Source organism: Lathamus discolor, chromosome 2 (genome assembly GCF_037157495.1).
Source record: "Lathamus discolor isolate bLatDis1 chromosome 2, bLatDis1.hap1, whole genome shotgun sequence".
NCBI classification, from domain to species: Eukaryota; Metazoa; Chordata; class Aves; order Psittaciformes; family Psittacidae; genus Lathamus; species Lathamus discolor.
In genome coordinates, this window is record NC_088885.1 from 108,784,329 (window position 1) to 108,806,351 (window position 22,023).

General features: G+C 44.1%; 2 protein-coding genes across 5 annotated transcripts in view; one reads left to right on the forward strand and one right to left on the reverse strand.

Moving 5' to 3' along the window:
• Nucleotides 1-261: 261 nt before the first annotated feature.
• Nucleotides 262-5,630, forward strand: TMEM200C (transmembrane protein 200C). Of its 2 annotated transcripts, none has more exons than XM_065669347.1 (2): nucleotides 262-296; nucleotides 2,918-5,630. In XM_065669347.1, exon 2 carries the CDS (start codon nucleotides 2,961-2,963, stop codon nucleotides 4,608-4,610), a length of 1,650 nt encoding a protein of 549 aa, XP_065525419.1. In that variant the 5' UTR covers nucleotides 262-296; nucleotides 2,918-2,960; the 3' UTR covers nucleotides 4,611-5,630. The 2 variants fall into 2 exon arrangements, with proteins under 2 accessions (XP_065525419.1, XP_065525418.1); XM_065669346.1 differs by lacking the exon at nucleotides 262-296 and adding an exon at nucleotides 378-820.
• A 5,193-nt stretch (nucleotides 5,631-10,823) lies between these two features.
• Nucleotides 10,824-22,023, reverse strand: part of LOC136008568 (uncharacterized) — a 47,514-nt gene continuing 36,314 nt past the window's right edge. The window contains exons 6-7 of one of the 3 annotated variants that reach the window (XR_010610143.1): nucleotides 20,068-21,133; nucleotides 10,824-11,100 (exon numbers count right to left, since the gene is read on the reverse strand). Coding sequence is in view for 1 of the 3 variants with exons in the window: in XM_065668028.1 (XP_065524100.1) it covers nucleotides 20,573-21,133 (561 nt within the window). In the remaining 2 variants the exon portion in view is untranslated. Of the gene's footprint in view, nucleotides 11,101-17,792; nucleotides 21,134-22,023 lie in introns of those variants that run through there. The other 2 variants (XR_010610142.1, XM_065668028.1) reach the window with 2 other exon arrangements.

Sequence of the window (22,023 nt, forward strand, 5' to 3'; positions counted from 1 at the left end):
TTCCTGCGGACTTGGAGGGAAACAGCCAAAGGCGGGGTGGCTGCGCCTGAACGTGATGAGACATCACTGACACTGGTGGAAAGGAGGTGGAGGGTCTTCCCACCATCCCGCTACTGAGCTCCTAGATGTGAGCCCTGGGATGGATTGAGGGAGTCGGGGAGGAAGGGGGGGTTAGAGAGGCCGCACCTCGCCCGCGGCCAGTCACTTGTCAGACGGCGGAAAGTAAAAGGTCAGCGAGCACAGTGCGCCGGGGCAGGGCACGGCCGCGCCCAGCACGCACAACATGGCGGGGCGAGGTGAGGCCGTGAGGGGCGGTGCCTGGGAGGGCGGTGCCGCCGCGGGGCGGGGCGGGGCGGTGTCGGGCGGGCGCAGGTGCGCAGGTGGCGTTGGCGGGGGGAGGCGGCCGCGGCCATCCTGCCGCAATTTCCCTGTGTCACGGCTCCCGTCTCCTAGCAACGGCGCCGAGTCCGGCCGCAGCCGCGGCAGCCGCGCACCGCCCGCAGCGGCGGCACCGGCAGAGGCAGCGGGGCTGGCGGGTGCGCGCTGCCGGGGGGCGGCCCCTCGGCGGGAAGGATGCGGTATGGCGAGGGGTTAGCGCTCCCGCGGAGCTCCCTGAGGCGGCCAGCGGCGGCGGGGCCGACGGGGCGTCTAGCCCTCGGCCCAGCCCCGCCGCCCGCCCGCCCGGGGCCGTGAGGGGCGGCGAGGCGGCAGCGGCCGCGGCGGGGCGGGCGCCGCGCGGGGATGCCCGCTCGGGCTGGAAAGTTTCTTCCCCGCGGCGGCTCGGCCGCTTCCCGAGCGGACTTCTCCCCGGCCCTCCTCGGTAAGTGACCGCGTACCCCCGACGCTGCCATCTTGCGCGGCGGCTCTGTTCGCCCGCGACCCCCGACCGGCGCCCCGGGGGTGTGGTGGGGGCGGCTGGGGCTGCCGCCCTGCGGGACTCGCCGCCCTGCCCCGACAGCGGGGAGCTGCGAGGCCAGCCCCGGAGAGCCAGCGGCAGCCCCCGGCGGGCGCCCTCGCTCTGGTGCCCGGGCGCGTTTCGGCCGGTGCCCCGGCAGCGGAGCCCGGCCAGCCCCGTCTGGGAGGGATTAAACCGAATCCTGTTAATACTGGTAAAACTGTATCTGGTCTTTACCGAGCAAGGTCCGGGTAGTGCCTGAGGGCTCGCCGAAGAAGCCGCCGGCGGGGGGTTGCTAGTGGGAGGTCGCGGTCGATTCGTGCGAAAGGTGGCTGCAGCCCCTGCTGCGAACCCCGGGCTGCTTCTCTGCGTTGCGGTCAGTGGCAATGGCCGGCTGTCCGGCGGTGCCCTCCTTCCCGTGCCCAGCTCCGCGCTCTCCATCGCCAGAACTAAGTGCCAGGCGATGCCGGACTAGGAAGACGCCTCGGAGCTGATCACCGTCTCCCTTCGCCGTGGTAGAGGAGACGGGCTGCTGGCTAGTGGGGCAGCAGAAGGAATGAGACCAGCGAACCGGCAATTAAAACAAAGGGTGCCCCGATAATTACACTTTTGCGTCAACAAAAAATGTTCTGTGGGTTTGTGCGTTTTTAAAAATTCAATAAATAGTTCAGTGATAGGAAGGAGAAGCAAGTCTCTGCTCTTTGTTTTGAGCGTGCAGTACCTCGGAGAGTAATTTAACAATGTCCCCTCTGACAAACCCTTCTTTTTCCGGGGGAAAATACAAATGGAGTAAATGGGACACGAAATTACCGCATACATGGCGAATCTGGGAATGGAATAGAAAAGAAATGAGATTTAGAAGCTGTGAGGGAAAAGGGAGGCAAGTTCTTTTTTTTTTTTTTTTTAGGTGCTTTCTTAATCGACTTTCAGTGCAATTAATTGAACTTTGTAATCGTGTTATATTCGGTGCTGTCGTCGTTTGCTCCTTCAAAGAAAAAATAATGGGACACTCAGAAAGGGAAAGTGGAAAGGCGATCCTGCTCCGCGGTAGCATGAAGGGATATCTTCCAAAAAGAACTGCAACAGTGCAGGAATTGCTCCTACACGCTGTGTTTTGTAGCTGGGATCATTGGAACTGAGAGCTGACTTTTGATGGTCTGGCAGAACAAAAGCCATGAGTACTGAACGTTTAGCCCCCTGCCAGTTTCCTCCAGGCGGTCATTGTCTGTTCCCCGGGTGACTCGAAAGGGTTCATTCTGCCTTTAATAAGATTTGACGTGCCATCTCTTACCTGTCAGCCACCATCTCCCCTTTCTGGGGGCGGGGAATTCGCCACCGTTACATAACTGTTACCTGGAGCTTCGCACATGTTCCCAAACCAGGGATGCCTCTGGACTGCAGGCAGGAGATGGATTTCTGTAATATTGCAGATCAATGTGGCTAGGAAGAAACTTTCTCAGGGCACCACTTTCCAGTGTACAGATGTTTCCCGTGTGACTTTCCCACTCATTTGAGACAGGCAAGTAATGTATTAACCCTCCCCCCAGTAATATGTAAGTCATGTAATGAAACAAATGGTATCTGTAGATCAAACATGCTGCCTTCTTGCTTTTATTTCCTCCATGCTCTCACAACCTGCATGACACCACTAGCTGCAGTGTACAGTGTAACCCCAGACCTTGCTAGGGAGTGGGACACAGCATGCTCTGAGCTCCAGTGCTTTGCAAGCTCCTTCTGAGACCAGCTTTCGGCAGATACTACTTCTGTCATTTACCCAGAGTGTAAATAAATTAAGTAGCTTTTTGGCAAGAGTGTATTGGGGCACATCACTGATTTGATGCTGTCAGTCCTCACACACCAGAGCTGTGTGGGCAAGGGAGATCAGCCTATTTGTGTCAACTCCTGTCCTGCTTGTTGAGAGTTTTAATTAGCAGGAGTTTGAATGAGGAACAGAAAAAACACCTTTTGTACAGTACATCTGCCCCTGGTCCTCACTGTTTTCTCTTCTCCTTTTCACTGCAGGAGCTGGAGTGGCCATAGGGAGCAGTGCTCTGGGTAGCCAGCCATGATCGCCACTGGAGGCCTCCTGAGGATCTCAGCTAGGAAACAGGACCCCTTGCGACCCCAAAGCCAAGTACCCAAGCGCAAACGCAAGGCCAAAAAGAAGCGAAAGAACGATGTGGTGGTGGTGAAAGGCAAGCTCAAGCTGTGCTCCCTCTCGGGGCTCATTGCCCTCTGTGGCATCCTGGTTCTGCTGGTGGGCATTGCCTTGGCTGTGGTGGGCTACTGGCCGAAGCCCAGCCAGGTGTACAGAGAAGGCAGCTTCGGCGGAGGCCGGCACCTGGTGCCACAAGGTGGCGCCCCCAAGAACCGCTCCCGGAGCCAGGAAGGGGCACAAGCAGGAGACCATCCAGAGTCATCTCCAAGAACCAACACCTCCACCACTGCTACCACCTGGAGGTCCCCACAGTCTCCCCCCACCTCCTTGTCCCCCCAGGCCTCAGTGGGTTTCCTTTTCCGTCTTTTCTCAAGCTACTTGCATTCAGACAAGCTGAAGGTGCTAGGCCCCCTCATCATGGGTATCGGCATCTTCCTGTTCATCTGCGCCAATGCAGTATTGCATGAGAACCGCGACAAGAAGACTAAGATCATCAACCTGCGTGACCTTTACTCCACTGTCATTGATGCCCATAGCCTGCGGACCAAGGAGGGAGGCACCCTGGCCTCAGCCCCTCTCAATGGCTTTGTCAACTATGTGCAGTCCCGGAGTCTGGAGCTAAAGCCTGGCGGTGAAGGCCTGGGTGCTGCGGCCATGCTGGCCAAGAGCTCCTGGCCACCGGGGCTGGCTGTCTCGCTTTCCCCACCAGACCTGGCATCCTCACCACGGCGTTCCTCTTTCTGCACCCCACCACAGCCGCCCAGCCTGGCCGAGGCTGTGTACAGCATCTACCAGGAGCACACTGACCTTGCTGCCCACACTGTCACTAGCCCACCCTGCAGCCCACCAGAGAGCTGGGGCCGGTGCAGCACAGCCAGCTCCATTGTCAGCTCTTCACTGAGTGCTTTTGCCCTCTTGCCCTTGGCGCCAAGCAGCAGAGGGGGAGGATGGCGGAGGCCCCCTGGTGAGAGGGGAGCCCGGGAGATACCACGGGGGGAGTTTGAACTGAGCCTGACTGACCTCAACAGCAGTCACATCAAGGGAGGCTGTGGGATGAGGAGGCACAAGCTGGTTCTCAGGCGGCAGAGCACCAGCTGCTTGCCCGATACCAGGTGTCCCCTTTCCCCAGAGCCACCTCGGTCCCCAGCTGTCAGCAGGGACCTGGACTCTAGCCTCTTGGTAAAGGCATCTTCTAGCTACTCCAAATCTCTTGATCTGGGGGAGTCGCCCCCCTCATCCTCTCCTGCCATCATCAGGACGGACTCCCAGAGCTCCCAGTCTGAGCCTTCCAGCAGCAATAAGGGCTACAGCCACCTGGAGGAGGCAGGCACCTCCTTGGAGTCAGTTGCCAACACCTCAGCCAGTAAAATCCAGGACTGTGAGGAGGACCCACCTGAGAAGACAGACCCCCTCAAGGCTACCAGCAGAGAGCAAACAGCGAAGCAATCCCAGCAAACTCAAAGACAGTACACAAATAAAGAGAAACTGTTTATGATTTCTAGGTCGCATGCTGCATTAAGGCTGGAGGACGGGGAACTGGAGAGTACCGGCATCTAAAAAAAACAGAGAAGGCACAAGGACACCTTGCAACCCTCCACACCTTCCCCCCCTTCTCCATCTCCTTGTTGACTTAGGAAACCAATCAATATCCAAAGAGCTGCTGTATGTTACCCTTGAAAATTGAATTCCATATAGCCTGTAGATGACTTCAGGAAGAAAAAGAAAATCCTTTCTGTCTGATCGTGATTGTATATTTCATGCAAGCCAAATTGTATTAAATATCCACTGTCCAGCAAGTTCTTTGGATCAGATTAATACAATTTCAGACAGTGTACCTGTGCACTTTACTGTTTTGATTTCCAAGTGCCCCTTCTCCTCTGATTTCTTTCTTGCTGATTTGCCACTAACTGCTTGAAAACTGCAGGCATCTTTTTAAGCTCAAGAGCAGCGTGGTCTTCACATCAAGAAAGATGAGCTCTCTCTTTGTTTTGGTTCAATCACTAAAAAGTTTGCAAGGCCTTAAGGATGACGCACCTTGACAAAGAATGAGTTTGTTTAAATTCTGGGGAAAAAAAGACAATTCAGAAGAGACTGGAACAGAACAGAGCTCTGATGATTTAGTTAAAACCACTGCATTCCTGAATCCAAAATACCTATTACTATGTGATACTTTATTAAGTATTATTACACATGTATTGACTAATAGCATTAAAAGATTTTTTTTTAATAAAACATTTACAAACAAAACTGCCACACATACACACACACACAAAAAAATCCTTTATTTTGGTAAGTAAGTACATAGAAGTCTTGTGGTTTTCTATTGTGAAAGATTATAGAGATGCTACAAGGCCAAATGTTTGCTTATGCTTTTAAGTGGGTAATTAATAATTTAGGAGATATTTCAAAATAAATACTGGTTCAGTCTCTGAGAAACCACACTTCAATCAGAAAATTGTCTTCGTTTCTAACAGTGTTCTGTGACAGCTGAAGAAATGTGAGATTTTGACACGCTAAGAAAAAAAAAATCAAGAGGTTTGACCTTCTATTAAAATTAAATTTTTTGTAACACATTAATCTCAAGATGCAGCATATTCTTTCTGAATTTTTCACTTCCCTGATAACTGTTGCATTAAGCCTTTCTGCTGTTATGGTTCCTATTTGCGAATGCATGTGCATAAGTTTAATTTTAAGGCATAATAATAGCCTTGTCAATCTCATAGCAGTTGGCCCTGCTAAAATCAGCGGAGGTTTCTCACCGACTTCAGCGTGGTGAGGATTTCTTCCTGCGTGAGCAAAGCATCAGGTTTCCCGAAGGCTGGAGAACGCCTTGTCTGTAGGCAGATTTTTGGTGAATTGACGAGCTGTTTCATTTTTCTAGCTGCAGCACGGCAGGCACTCTTTTATTTTGCCAAAACAGCTTTGTGTGCTCAGAAGATTTTGTCAATACTTCAGATTTTAAATATGGATGTGGCATTTCACTACTATGGGAAGGGAAATCGACATTAAACAAATACAGTATGTAGGCAGGCAAGAGTCTGTTGCAATTAATTTTTTTTTCTTACGTTTTCAAGTTTTAAAATGCTTATAAAATACATACTTAACTACCTACATTACAGTACATAGCAAAATGGAATATAACGATTCCTAAATGCAATTGCTGGATTAGTAATGCAGCAAAAAGCCTTTATTAAATAAAGCTAATCTAAAAGAATAGAAAAAAATAAACAATTTGCCATGTTAGAGTCTCAAAACTGGAGAATTAGAAAGTGCTTATTCTCTCGAGCAACAGAGACATTCGGGTGGCAATCTCATTCCTCCCATCAGTGGCAACCAGTGCATTGACAATACGAACATCAGTGTGACGTATTTTGCTATCAAACTGCTAGCTGGCAAAAGTACATTGTAAAACTGCCTGGATTGGCATAGGCTGGATTAGGCACCATGTGAAGTGGCAAGCAGGCAGCTCCGCTAGTGCTGGCATTTGCACGGGTCTTTCCTTTCAGTTCCCCACAGGAAGTGGCCCTGCGCTTCTGCTCCTTCTCTTGTGACTTCCAGGAACATTTACAAGATGTATCTGAGCAGCATTAGCTGGTGCTGACGGTGGTTACTGACACAGCTGAAGACACCCTGTTATTTTTCCATGTGAAAACCCTTCATGGCGATGCAAGGGAAGAGGTGAGTCATAGGGCTACTTATTGGACCAGGGGGTCCTTCTGAAGATGTGGCAGGGGGTTGTTTTATTCTGAAGGGGACAGCACTTTTTTATATAGTCTTTGTAAATATTTCTTTAGGCATTTGAAACTATAGTGCACTCTGAAACAAAACAACTTTAAGAAAGCCTCTGGGTACTCCTTAGATTGATTTAAAACAAAGCAGCCCAGTAATTCTGAATTCAGCTGAACAGCTTGCTCCTGTGTTGCCAAAAAGGTGTGAAACATGAATTTTCATCAGTCAAGCTGGATTTTTAATAACAGCAATGATTTGTAACATATAGATTAATAAGCAGAGAAAGCTGCCTCTCTCTGTTTACAAGTTACAAAAATAAAAAGCTCTTTTTTTTTTTCTCCAATTTTATCAATTAAAATTATTTGTTGAGCTATTTATGTGGCTATGGAGTTTGAGTCAAAACCTTTTGTTTAAAATTCAAGAGTGGCAAGTTTAACACACACATGTTGGAAAATGGCTGAGGAATTCAACTCCTGTGCATAAGCCATGACTATTGTTAGTAAGGTTAGCCCTGGAGAGAAACACAGTGGCTGGTGAGGAGCTGGGGCTCTCCTGGTGATACCAGCAGGTGATGGGAGGGTTAGGGTTCCTGCCTTGACCTGTTCTTGAGTTTCTCCGAGCTGGCCCTCACTGCTGCTCAGCACTGCCAGGCTGCCTCTTGGCTATCATCTACCCATCCTGTCACAGGCTTATGCTTTTTTCTCTAATATAGTCTCTTGCTTAAAACCTTCATCCCGAGCGTCTCACCATCAAATACTTCTTGACAGTCCTTGTCAAGAGCCAAGAAGCTGCCTCTAGTTGCCAGTATCCACCCGCCTGCCTGTTGCAGAAAGAGATGTGCTCCCACACAAAATATGTATTAAGAACTAGTCATTAGGTTCCCCCCATTTAAAAATTATATCCCTGAAGATATGCTAATACCTAGGCATAAAGTTTTGCTATGGACAAAACCAGATTTTGGTCCAGAAATGTGTTTTGTTTTGTTGTTTTTTTTTAGCATAGAAGTGCTATGATACTTATATAAAATTTCCAGAGGAAAAGTTAGTTTCTGTCTGAACCCTCAGAATATACCCATCACTACATAGAAGACTGCATCTGATCATATGAGACACTGCTTAGACCAGTCTGAGGACACAGGCAAATGCCCTAATAGCATCTCAGTCATGCTGCTGTTTATTACAAAATCCTCAGGACTCTGGTGAAGCTGCTAATGTGACCATACTGTAACACAGTTCTGGCTCAGGTTTTGCTGGTTAGCAAAGTATTTTAAATCCTTGTATTAACCTGGTTCACTTGGCTGAACTGATTTATCAGACTCTCCAACTGCTGACACATCAGCTGATCTACTACAAAATGCCACAGCCCGGATTTATTACCCTGTATTGCTTAGATACGTTTTTAACAGTCTTTTCAAGAACTGATGCTGTCCAACAGTGAGTAGTAATGCACATACAAACACCAAATTAGGTAACTGTTAACACAGTTGTAAGCCTGCACTCTGAGGTAGATAGAACATAGATTTCCATAACAGCTAAAATGGTTTACACAGAAGTAGCAACATGACTTCAATTAAACAATAATTTTTATTAGAAGTAACAGATGGCATAACGATAAAGCTGATCGGATTTCAGTAGGAGGAATACCTTTTGTTAACACTTGTTTTTCCTGTCTAAACAAGAATGCATTTATGTGGATGCAGTAACACAGGACTGTATTTATAGTGACAAGTAAGAATTACTAAGATGCTTTGCCTCTTTAACATATTTCAGTCCCCAAATTTCTCTCTACATGCCAAAAGAGGGGAAAAGAAGGGATGCAAGAAAACAGAGCAACAACCAAACTCTGGCCATAACCCAGGCAGAAATCAGACCTTGCTACACAAAACCCACACAAAATACAAGTGCTCAGTGGTAGCCAACAATTAAAATCTTAATAATATAGTTTGGGGGGGGGGGGGGGGGGAACAACTCAGGAACTGGAGAAGCATGGCTTGTGTTTATCCACCAGTCTTTTATCTATATTTTAATTAGGGGCAACGGAGCCACAATACTACTTTTAAAGTGTTCCTCTCCATTGTTATTATTTTTAAATTATACTGCAATGAGACAAAGTTTGCTTGGTGACAGTATCAATAGGAACGCAAACTAAACAACAGTCAAAATCACTATTAAAAACTCAGAGGTTTCCTTCATCTTCCTCTGTAGAAAGCAGTTTCAGTCTAAGATTTTGAGCATTACTTTTTTCATTTCCCCCTTGTCCCCATGACAAATTTGGTTCTGGTAAGGACTGGAAAACAGAAATAGGAAGATTGTTTGGCTTTAGGGAAGCAGCCCCTTCCATGATAAATTTCACAGCTGAAGTAAAAAATGACAAGTAAAAAGTGAATGTTCAGTGTTCAAGTGATTAACATATTATTTTCAGAAAGGTTTAAATGAATGCTAACATGAAAGAAAACATAACCAACAAGGACAGGGTACAGTTATTGCCAAACAATTAGAAGAACCATCATAATATTTACTGAAATACCTAAATATATTGAGACAAGTTTTTTTTATGCTCTGCAGACTGTAAAGGATAAGAGTTGCAGTACCCACTGTTGCATAAGATGGTACAATGTCATCACATAACCCAGGACTGCTCCTTTTTCATTGCAGCTGGTAAGATCTGACACATGGCTGCCACATCCTTCTCAATCTGCCTGGAAGGAGGCTGAGGCCACGCTGTACAGCTCTCATTTTGTTGCCATAAACTAAATCAGCCATTTGTGAAGGAGCAGGTGAGGGATACAGTGTGTTTTTACTTCACTGACTTTACAATCAAAACTCATTTTAAAGAAACAAGGTTGGTCTCAGTGCCTAATACAACCTATTATTTAAAATGCTTATACAGTGCCTATTAATATAGCATCAGATAACCTCACAGTCCTTAATGTATTTCTTTCCAACATGCCTTGGGTACAAAGCATGACCATCTTCCTTTGTGAAAACAAGGCACAGAAATACAGCCAAATCTGTGCACACACCAGATTTTTTTTTTTTTTAAGGGGAAGAATATAGGCACCAATATGCAATTATGACAGCATAAAAATACCTGCCTGTAAGTGATATTTCCAAACCACACAAGGAGCCTGAAGTGGAACAGAGCCTTGAATGCTTGTCCTGCAACAGGAGATCCATCCCTTATCTTTAACAGAGCCTCTTTCTGTATGCAAAGCACTGAAGTACTGACTACTTCCCCGTCTTTCAGACTCATCACGCACAATATTACAGGAAATAACTTTGAAAAAACATAAGGCTTTCGGAAGACATCCCTGCAGAATATTTAAGGACACAAATGATATTAGGCAGCTGATGCCATTCCATTTCAAATGAGGAACTTAAAATGAGAGCAAGTCAAGCCTGACATTGTTTACTAGTTTATTGTGGTAACACTGCATAAGGTGATGATAGTAGCAGCTCCTTGGGTTTTGGAAGCTTAAATCTGTCTGCTGTCACTGCTAACTTAATTAATACTGCAGACTGCTATGGTGCTTGAAAATGCAAACAGGGCAGTTCTTGTCCTTGTGCCTGTCTTTGCAACATGTACAGCCTCTGGAGGAACAGCAGCACCGAAACAAGGGTTGCAGCAGTGCTATACCTCCGTGGCCCTCTGGGTGGTCCATGCTTGCAGGTTAGCAATCTGGGAGAAGGAAAGTGGCATGTGATGAGGTAAGGAAGGTCAGCAGTTTGTAGCCATCACCAGTTGATAAGTGAGCTGCCAGCATGGCACCTACTGAGCCGCAGGAGTTACTTAAAGAGCAAAATAAGCCAACAAGATTGCAGGTTGCATCATCACTAGTGTTCACCAAGAAGGCACTATTCAAGATAGCAGGCAAAGGAAAACAACAAGTCACTGAAATCTGTTTTACTTATCCTTGCAGTTTTGGATTGTCAAATGTGGACAAAGAGGAATCACAAATAACTGCAGTTGCACCAGCAGTGGTTAGTAGTACTCAGCTGCTCCCACCTATAGCTGGCGCTGACTTCTTGTAACTCATCAGACTGCCTAAGAGCCCTGTGCAGCTCTGTTAGCATCATCCTACTCAGACAGAAGCTGGGAAATAAAGGCTTTCCTTTCTTCAAACACGAGAATCTAGTGTAACAACCAAAATAAGCCACCACCTCACTCCCTTGCTATTTTCCCATGCATCTGTCCTCTTCCTGAGAAGCTGGACCACAAAAGCCCATCAAGGCTGCAGTGGATGTATCCTCCTGGCTTGGCACAAGCACCCATTCTGTGTAGCTGCCTCTGCCTGGTGAGCCCAAGGGAGCTGAGGGGCCTAAAGTCAAAGGAAAGTGACACATTCAAAGTAATTACATTTGTAAAGCAATAGTAAGATAATATAGTCTTCATTTCACTGGCAAATTGGTCCACTCCCCTGCTCAAATGAGCATTTTATGCTGCCTAATGATTGCCAACAGGTTGAATTCTCATATAGGCAACAGATTTCTCAATAGCAATGTTTTCCAGCAAGCCATATTAGGTATGTATCCAAAATGTTCTGTAGAATATCTTGTTTTAGTTTACAGTTGGAAATAAATCTTGCTGGCAATTCAGGCAAATAGATTTTTAGGTAACTTCTGTCATAGAAAGGATAAAACTATGGGTTTTTTTTTCTGCAAAACTGATAAAGAAAAAGACCACGAGTATTTTATTTAATCCCAACCTAGAGAAATGGTTAGGTGGGATACAAAAAAATCAGACTGGGATTAACAATAGTTCCTTTACTTAAGAATTGCCATTTTACAATTCAGTCTCTTTGCTAGAAATGGAATTTTTACCCCACCAGTGGTCAGAAGTTCCCAGATACTTCGGTAGATTTGAGATGTCAAAACATTAGAAAATTAAGGTATAAATTATTCAAATTATTTAAAAATTTGTTGTAGATTCCTCTGAGCAGTTGGAATGTTTATAAATTGCAGAGAAAATAGATTACACCTAAATATCATTAGATGTTCCTCAAATATCTCTTCTTTAAATGGAATACAAGTAGCAATGCAGGGGATGGAGGAGGTTTCTGTCAGCAGGAGCTTCAAGTGGTCTGCATGACATCCCTAAGTAATAGATCCATTTCAAACACATGCTGATAAATGTTCCATACTATGATGCTGGATTGCCTAATCTTTTTTGCTTTCTTCCCTACCACACGAGATTGCAGACTACACATAGGAAATGGGTGCAACATCCAGTATGCAGCCTTCTCTTAAAAAGTCTGTGTTCGATGAAAATAGGGAGTATTTAGTCTTCATGACTGAAATAGTGGTTAATGCACTGTTTTTACTATCTTAAAATACAGGAGTGTTAGCAGGTCATGTTTTATCAGGAAGAGTCATGAGAATTGCTCTTTTTCTCATGTATTAAGGGCTATGACTGAATCAGCATTTGTTTAAATTAATAACTCTGTAACAGTACAGAGTGTAAGCAATTGTCACACGTGCTCAATTCTGCATACTGCAGCAACATAACATATTATAAATCACCATGTTTATGCACAACTAAAATACCTACACTGCCCAAAGAACCAAGCCAAATGCTGAAAACCAAAATTGTGGTACAACACATGCAGTAACATATGCACTCAATGTAAAACAGGTTTCCTAGTGAGAGAAGGTAATAAGGAAATAGCTGGTCTCATCTCAGCAGTGATTTAAAAGCACAAGCATGGTAATCAGAGCTATTTGAAATGGGAGGTTAGACTGAACCTGCCACTCACCAGTGCCACGTCATACATCAGACACATGGAAAAGGGCCAAAGTTAAGGCAGGAATGCTTTCCATGGTGGAGAGATCCTTAGTGTAAGTCCTGAGCTTTTGGGCTCAGCACCACTGTGGCTGGTTCATCCTTGTATCCTGCATGGATGCTGCCCCTCTAGAGACAGGTGGAGCATTTCCTACAATTGCAGGCAGCATTACAGAGACTGTCCTTCAGTGAGGAACAGGAATACTGGTGGCAGCAGCCTCAGCATCACTCAGCTCACCCTGCAGAGGAGCCCAGCACCCTCAGGAAAATGCAGAGACATTCCCTCCCCCTCCATCATTTCCTCCTTCTCTACCCTCATTACACACACATTAGTACCAGCTGTTGTGTTTACATATCTAAGGTTGGAGCCAGCCTGAGACAAGACAGCCCATGACACCAAATCCTGCATTTTGCTGCTGCTTCTTTGTGTCATCTGCATATGTTACTCCATGTGTTGTACCACAGTTTTGGTTTTTTGTACTACAGGGAGCACTTGTGCCTTTTCTGTCTGATCTTACACCATCCTTTGTAGATGCTGGTTCTAAGTGCTGCTCTGCAAAACCCAGATGCATGCTTATTGGTACACTTGCTGCAATCCCATTTTGTGCTGTCTCCACTTTCCATTTGCAGTATGTCAGCATTACACTTGCTCCATCATTCTGAGTAGGATTATAGCCACTCAGAGACTTTGTGACAGCTCAGTGCTCCTACTGCAACAGGGGCTCTGAAAACCAGAGCAAAATGGGCTTACAAGCAGCAGACTAATAACTGCCAAAGTGAGCTAGACCAGGGCCTTTACCAGCTCAAAGGGGTGATAACTGGCATCCTGCCCTCCTGCAATAGGTCAAGTCATGAAAGTATCCTACAGAAAAAGAACATGGTGCAGCAAATATCATCTTTGTTGCAGGGTGCTCGCTACCCAGAGAAAGGGAGCAAAGGGTTACAGCTGGGAAACACAGATACAGAAGCATCCTGGAAAAGACAGAGGTGTGGGACCCCATGCCAAACTAGATGAATGAAGTGGAGGGAGAATAAAACAGGATTAGCATAGAAAATAAACGGCAGTAGGAAAAGGCAGTATTAAAGGAAGATCTAGTGATGGAGTAATGAAGAAGCTTTACAGATTTGTCATGGTTTAAGCCCAGCTGGTAACTCAGAACCATGCAGCTGCTCACTCACTCCCCCTCTTCCCCTCCCCACCTCTCGGTGGGATGGGGAGAAGAATCAAAAGAATGTAAACCCCACAGGTTGAGAAAAGAACAGTCCAGTAGCTGAAGCAAAATATAAAACTGCTCTTCCTCCTCTTCCTAATTGATAAGGGAAATAACAAAGGGAGAGAATATAAAACTAAAAAGGAAAAAATAACCCATCAAACTAAAAACAACAAACACAAGTGATGCACAATACAACTGCTCACCACCCACTGACAGATACCCAGCCAGACTTTTGCAACGATCGGTACCTTCAGGGTAACTCCACCCAGTTTATATACCGGGCATGACGTGCTGCGGTATGGAATACCCGTTTGGCTACTTTGGGTCAGGTGTCCTGTCTCTCTTTCCTCCCAGCTTCTTGTGCCCCTCCTCACTGGCAGATCATGAGACCAAAAAGTCTTTGATCAGGGTAAGCATTACTTAGCAACAACTAAAAACATCAGTATGTTATCAGCATTGGTCTCAGACTGAAGCTGAAACACAGCACTCACCAGCTACTAGGAAGGAGAAAAATAACAGTTACAGCTGAACCCAGGATAAGATTCTACAAAGACCTGCTTCTGGCAATGGTAAAAGAAACATACTTTCATTTTTGAGAGACATTTTTAACTATGTAAGCATATTTCCTGTGTAAAAAGGAAGTAGGGAGACATGATTTGAAGCACCACCTTCACATGCACTATTACTTGGTTTCTATGCAAAAAAACATTGGTTAGTTAAGCAGTGGCTGTCAGTTCATGCTCTTAAAAAAACAGAACAGTGTTACTGCAAGTCCTGCAGCCAAGATGGTGGCAGCACGGGGCAAGGCAAGAGATGAAGTGTGCAGGTATACCGAGGAATAGATGGTTGGCTCTTGCCCTCAGTGAACGCTAAGACATGGAGAGGGAAATTAAAAAAAAAAAGTAAGAAAAAACACTACCATGAGGGTGTCCAGCTCTTATCAGGTGAATGGCTTTCCTCAAGGCTTGAACTTACAGAATTACGAGGTAGGTTTCCATCACTTCTTACACATTTCAAGTTCTTCTTGTACAGGCAAAAAGGCAGCTTAAAAATACCCATAAATCCTAAGCATAGAAAAGAAGTCAAAATGCCCTGAATTATGTCTTAAAAATACAATTATTTTTTTAAGCCAAGTGAAAGCTTTGATGGGTTTTTTGATAGCAACGTTATCAACCCTGAAAAAGAAATATATATAAATCCCATCTACTTAGTAAGGGCATCCAGTTATTTCAGGATGAAATTATATTGTCTTCAAATAATCATTTCTGGCCGTTTTATGAGTGGAATTAGTAGACAGTCATTTCAAGTATCAGCCTCAGAGGCTGTTCAGCAGATTTCAGTAAAGCCAGTCAATACCAGGAAGACCTCTTCCACAAAGTTAAACCTGGGAGAAGAAAACCTTGTCACCAGCAGAGCTGCAGAGTCTCCTGGAGCCACCTCATCATCCCAGTGTGCCAGCTACGGTCCCTGCTCAGGCTGTATTTCCCACAGGTCACCAGACACAAGGAGATAATACCCCTGGGATAAGAGTCAAGAATCAAGTCCATAGATTTCATAGAGATAAAAGAACCAGCATGCTCAGATCAAAATAGTGCATATGGAGCCAAAAAAAAAAAAAACCAATTTTTTTTTTTTTACATGTGTAAAACATCCTCAGTTAAATTTATTTCAAACACCATTTCAGTCAATTATCAATAACAGCTGCTATTGTGCAGCATCAGTGAGGACCCCGGTGTCACTGATAGCACTGTCTCAGCTGGAGCCTGAGCAGGATTCAACCTCTTGCCAACTTAATTCTGAAAAATACTGAGGAACCAACCAGTGTTTAAAGCTTTAAAGCTTAGCTCTCTTCTGAAAGAGAATTTATCACAGAAAACCCTCAACAGGCTTTCAACTTCAGATCTCTATCCACAAGTAGAGTTGATCAGCTTCTTTGGCTAGGAATGAGGCAAGTCAAACTTGCCCTAAACTTTACATGTGTCTTAGGAACCCAGTGTAATCACATCTCCCTGGCACATTTACTCAATAAATGTGCCTATTCAACATTTTATTTGTTATTCAGCACGAACATCAAACTAGACACCTAACAGCAGATACTAAATACTGGATTTCTGACAAAAAGGTCTATAAACTACTATCACATACAGGTGATCACCTCTGTTCTTTGCATTGAGAAAGTGAAGGCTGAAATGCTAAAAACCAGCCAGGCAGCAATTACTTGGGATTTCCATTTTGAAGACAAAATTACTTAAGTGGTACATCCAGTTAAAAAAAAAAAAACCACAACCAAACAAAAACAAAATAAACCAACCAAACAAAAAGAAACACACACACACAAAAAAAAAAAAAAAATCAGCAATGAAAAGCCAAAAAAAAAAAAAAAAATCAATTTGCCATTCCACCTCTGATCCAAGAACTGAAATTTAAGATGAGAAACTTAAAGGTCCCACATCTTGAAACTTGGAAAGAAAAAACTGAACACTTCTGAGAGCAGTTGACAGAATATTTTCAGCTGAACTTAAAAAGTAGTTTTCTAATTGTAAGATTAGAAACCTATCTCCAGAATGGAAAAGAAAAAGCCTTAAAAGGTGGACATTCAATACCTAAACTAATTTGGGTTTTAGAAAGTATCTAATCTCTCTCCCATGAGTGTGGAAAACATGCTCTGATCTGAATGTGTAGACTTCTTAAAGTCTCTTTATGAGACTTGCTCCGTGATTTGTCTGCACAGGTCAGCTGCAAAAACCCATGGTAGGAAGCCAGGTTCAGAGGTGTTAAGCCTGTACAGTGCCTTGATTTAAGCCCATCTGGAAGTGGTTATGAAAACAAAACTGTAAAATACAATTACATTAAGTTGCTTAGGATTTATGGGCCCCCAGATGTGTCCTCCTGGCTTTACCTCTGGATATCCACTTCCAAAAAAAATAATTTACCAGAGTTTCGATATTACCAGACAGATGGCTTCTTGAACAGGAATGCTCATCAAAAACAACGTCTTCTGGTCCTGCATCTGCTTTTAGTTTCTTGGCAATATGATGTTGAGAAAGAAATGGGAGAAACTCTATGGAAAAATCCATAGCTTAAGTCTGATTCACCCCATCAACACTGAAGAGCGCCCTAAGCAAGTCCCGCTCCTGGCTAAGCAACTGAAGTCCTTCAGCTGTGGGGGGTCAGGGTGATAGTGCAGGATTGTGGGACTGAGCAAGAAACTGCTTCAAGGTCAAGTAGGGGATTTCTCATGGGGTCTTTTTCCTTTTAAATCAGAGATTATGAGGAACAAGAGCAAATTCTGGTAAATATTTTGAACTGAAGGATTATTCCCTTCCACCTGTAGTAGAGAAACAAGATAGGGCTTTTATTGTGTGTCATACTACCAAGGCAGAAGCCATGGCTAATGAGAGCAGAATACACACGTGGAAATGAAATGGAAATGACCAAGAAGGTCAAATCGCTATTCATCCCTAGAACTACCTGCTCCTAGCTGAAGGATCAAGCAATTAAGATGCCTGCAGCCAAGTGACTGTAGGGCTCCATCCTAAAGCCACCACCTTTCTGACGGCTCTCAGTAGAAGAGGTTGGCATCTTCCTGAGCTTAAGTGTAGGTAAACAAAGAGGTATATCAAAGATGTATATCTGCACGTGTAGGAAGTGCAGGACTATGGGAAGGGAAAGCCAGCTGGACTAACCAGTATAATATGAATTTTAACTTAACCCACAGATGCAGGGGTCTTGCTCAGTTGCATCTACACCCTCCTCCCCCCATGAAAATGTAGCATCCAGAAGCAAGAACTGGCCCATCTGATGCTTAGTACCTAACAGCAACCAGTAACAGTATTCAGGATACAGTATTTACAGAACACCCCTTTGGCTTTAGCATCCCATTTATTAGAATAGCTAGTCTAACAAACATAAAATTAAAACCAACTAAGAAACAGGGAGATGCTCTTTTTGAAGCCCCCTCTCAACTTACTTGGAAAGCAATCGTGATTACAGTGGGGCTCAGCATTTATTTCTTTCCAAAAGAGATAAAAAAGAAAGCTCACAACCAGGAGGTAACATTTAACGCAAGTTTTCTCCCACCCCAATGTTGCACCATTGTTTTGTTACCTCAAGTTACATTAAACTAAAGTCAATTAGAAGAAATTAGCAGACTGTATTTGTCTTCCATGTAAACTGCTAGCGCTGACAAAGCAGATAACTCAAAGGGAAAAAATAGGCAAGTTAGAGACCACGAAACAAAAAAAAAAAAAAAAAAAATCAGAACAGTAAATGTATAGGAATCATAAAGAATGAATCAGACCCACTTCTAGACCTATACTGCAGTGTCATTTCCCTACAGTAATCTTAAAGGACAATTAATCTGCTGTCAGCAATATGAAGTTATTTTCACTTCAGAAACTGTCTCCCACCTTCCCTACTAACATCAGAAATATCTAATTATCAAACATATTTTAGCAAGTTTGAATAAAAACCCTACAAAAACAAGGAACAAAACCATGGATTCCCATAGCTAAAGAAGAGCACCATCAAAATTCAAGACTTACTATACGTTCTCCATCATAAGGCTGAAAATACACTGTTATTATCTAAATGGCATTATAGAAGCTAATTTTGGCTTGCTTATCATTAGAGACTAAAGAGCTAGTTACTGTATTTGGTAGATACTTTGTTTTAAGCAGTATTCTAAATTGTCAAGATTAATCACAACGATACATCTTAAGTATTTATTTTAACTTAATGTACCAAAACAAGTATACTATACTCTCAATATAAGTGAAATTAATTACCCTACAATCATCACAATAATCCTAAACCAGAATTAAACTTAATTGGAACCTGCACACATTAAAAACCAACATGTTTTTGAGTGCAGGTTCACCACACATTTGCTACACTCCAGTGCCATCTGTCTATAAAAAGATAATTAACATTTTCAAAACAAAGAAATACAGCTTGTTTTAAAGTATACTTGGTCCTAGGCCGTTGAATCCACTTAAATTCCTAGGATGAATAACAGCGCTGATCCTTTTCTGAATTAAAAAGCTGTTACAAACCAGTTTCCTCACTGTGTATTTAAAGTGAACTGTTCTGAGAAACAAATTCATGCAGAATGTGCTGATATAGAGATGATCTGTGGAGGTCTCACTCCTAACTACTCCCCCAAATTAACCTTCAGGTCTTCTAGCACTGAGCAATTCAGCTGCATTTTGAAGACCTCAGAAAAGCCAGAATAATCACTCTCCAGTTTGCATTTAGAAGACCATTTGGGGACAGCCCTTTGAAAGTCCACAACCTCCGTGGAGTGGCACAAAATACAAACACTCTGCCAAGCTCTGCAGCACAAGGGATCTGACACAGACCCCAGTGCTGAGCACAAAGCGGGTTCATTAAATGCAGGGCCTTCCCTTTCCTCCTGCACAGTGGCTGGCTGGGGGAGGTGGTTTTATCCCCTCCTGCGGAAAGAGCACAAATACAGTTTGATTTTTTCCTAAAGCCTGGTAACAAGCTGAACAGCTTTAACACAGCCTGGTGTTAATTTAACAAAGTGCGGCCTGGCCCCTCTGCTCGAGAGTGCATGCCCGCCTCACACAGGAAAGCAAAAAGCTATGCACTTAATGCTACACTGTATTTTTTTTTTTTGGGGGGGGGGGAAGCTACTTGCTCACACTTTTTTTGAAGGGCACGCGTTTCAAGGAAATGCTAGAGCTTCTAGAACACTAAATATTGCGTTTCGAAGGGGAATTAGAGCAGGAAAAGGCAGACAGACCTCTTCCCAGCGCCTACCCGAGCCCCTCACGCCCTGCACCGGCGCCGCTGTTTTTCCCGTAGCGCCATCTGCTGGTCTCCCGGCCGTGAGGCACCACAGGGAAAATAGCGCCCCTATCCCTATCCCTATCCCTATCCCTATGCCGCAGGGAGGGCAGGCTCCGCGGGGAGGCACAGCTCACCCTCCCCTCGGCGAGGAGGCTTCGAACCCAGCGACCAGACTTCTGGCCAGCAGTGAGCGCTTCTTTGTTCTGTGCCGTTTCTCACCAACTCACGTACACATGCGAGGCTGCAACATACCTGGTTTATAAAAAGGCTTGTTGTGCCTCATTTCTTCCTCAAGGCATTTCATAAAACCAATTCATTATGGATTCCTTTCCTTTATCTAAATAAAATTTAGTATTGTACCTCATTTAATTCCAAAAATATTATTTCTGTAAGTCAGGTGAAATAATTTTCTCATTAAGTAGATACAAGTCAAACGAAACACACTTTTGTGAAATACGTGTTCGACTAAAATCACCTACCATTTACCAACATGCAGTGAATGATTGTATTGCAATTATAGTTTGGAGCCTTAAGTCAGAGCAGCTGTAGTGATTATGCCAGAAGTGGTGTCTTTAGGCATTACCCAGAGAGGGGAAAGCAGGCAGGCAAAGGAAGGAGCAAAGCTGGAGCTGCAGGCCCAGGGCAGGAAGAAGTGCAGCAAAGGTAGAAACATGTATTTGGGCACCGGAGGTGTCTGGCAACAGGTCTGGCCTAATGCTGTAAATCAGAGTTCATTTTTCTTCACAGTACATATGTTCTACATTATACACACAGCTATAGTATAGGTTCTCGTTTCATTTCACCATCATAATATTCAGTGATGTTTCCATCATATTTTGTTCTACTTTGAATTTTCAGTCTCCTAAAGAGACCATTTTTGTGCCAAACTTGAGTTTATCACCCTCCATCTCAGCACCACTGTGGCTGTGGGCCTTCACCACCATCACCAAGCACGGGCTCAGTTCACAAATGACTGCAACCGCTTTATCCTGAACTTGTTGGCTCATCAGGTGCATATTCAGTTGTTTCAGTTTTCTGCAAGCTACCATCTGTTATCTCTGCACTTTCTTGTTCCTTTTCCATGCTCTTCAATGCATCTGAACTTGCTGGCAATAGACCAAGTACTGACTCTGAGCAGAGCTCTCCAGCTGCAAGAAGAATCCCATCTGCAGCTTCAGGCTGTCCCTCCATCTCATTTTCAGTTTTTTTACTTGCAATCAGAGCTTCAGCAATATTTTCAGGTGGTTTATCATCAGCTACTACTGTTGAGGCAAGCTTACAGCTTGCAGTGCTTGCTCCTATTTCAGCCTCTGCAGCACTGTTTGGAAGGTCTTCACTGGTTTCTGCCACATCTGCCTGCATTTCTTGCTCTTTGCTCTCTTCTGTACTGCTGGAGCACACATTAATCGAACACTCACAATAATAGTAACCAGATTGCTGCTTCTTCTTACGCATGGCACAGAGGTCAATTTGACTGAAGACCTCTGTGCCAAAGTAGCTGTCTTCGTACTCTTTATACAGATCTGAACAAATTTTTCTGAAGCCCTGAATATTGAAAGAGCAATGTCACATTATATGTTTATTACACATGCACACGTAAAACAAATACATGCACTTTAGAAATGTACAAGATGTAAGCATTATTGTCAAACTTAAAGAAAACACCTCCCTCCTCCTCCCAATTAGGACAGCAGTATTAACTGTGTCTGGTAGTATTTAGGCTGATTTAAGTGCTGACTAAAATCAACCATTACAAGTGAAAATCATAGGAAGTTTAGCTTTTGTTGATTCCTCCACCTACCCCAACCTTCCACAAGCAAAAACATTCCTATGAAGATATGGGAATAAAATCAATTTAATCCACTGTTACTCAAATGCAGTCACCTAATTTTAGATATTTCAAGCAAGTTTGCAGTCACCACATCCATTGAGATGCCATTCCCTAGTCTTCTGAATTGCCTTTACATGGAATTTATTTCCCTTAATATTTACTTTGCTGTTTCATCCCTCTGCTACCTTTAGAGACTGAAAAAATAATCCTTCTCCTTGGTGTACACATTCCACAACAGTAATTAAATCACATGATAGAAACAGGTTAGAAAGAGAGCTCATGCACCTCCTTCCCTGTGAGCAAGAAGTATTCAAAGGAAATTTAGCTCACTGACTTATTGTGAAAGTAAGCTCATTTCAGCAAGCGAGAAAAAGAAAATCACAGCAACTCTTTTGATAGCTACCAAGCACTGCTAGTATCCCAATGGCCAAATGCTACAGCAGTCATGGCATATAAATGGAAGTGTTTACACCTATAGATGTGTTTTCAGGTGTTGACGTGCTCTTTTCAGCCTAAGAAAAAATAGCTTCTACTGCCATAATAAAGGCACATGTTCAGAAACCATTATAGTTTAAGACTGTCAAGATTTAAAATCCACAGTCAC

Coding starts and splice junctions, on each gene's coding strand:
- TMEM200C (XM_065669347.1), top strand. CDS start 2,961: ATGATCGCCACTGGAGGCCTCCTGAGGATCTCAGCTAGGAAACAGGAC.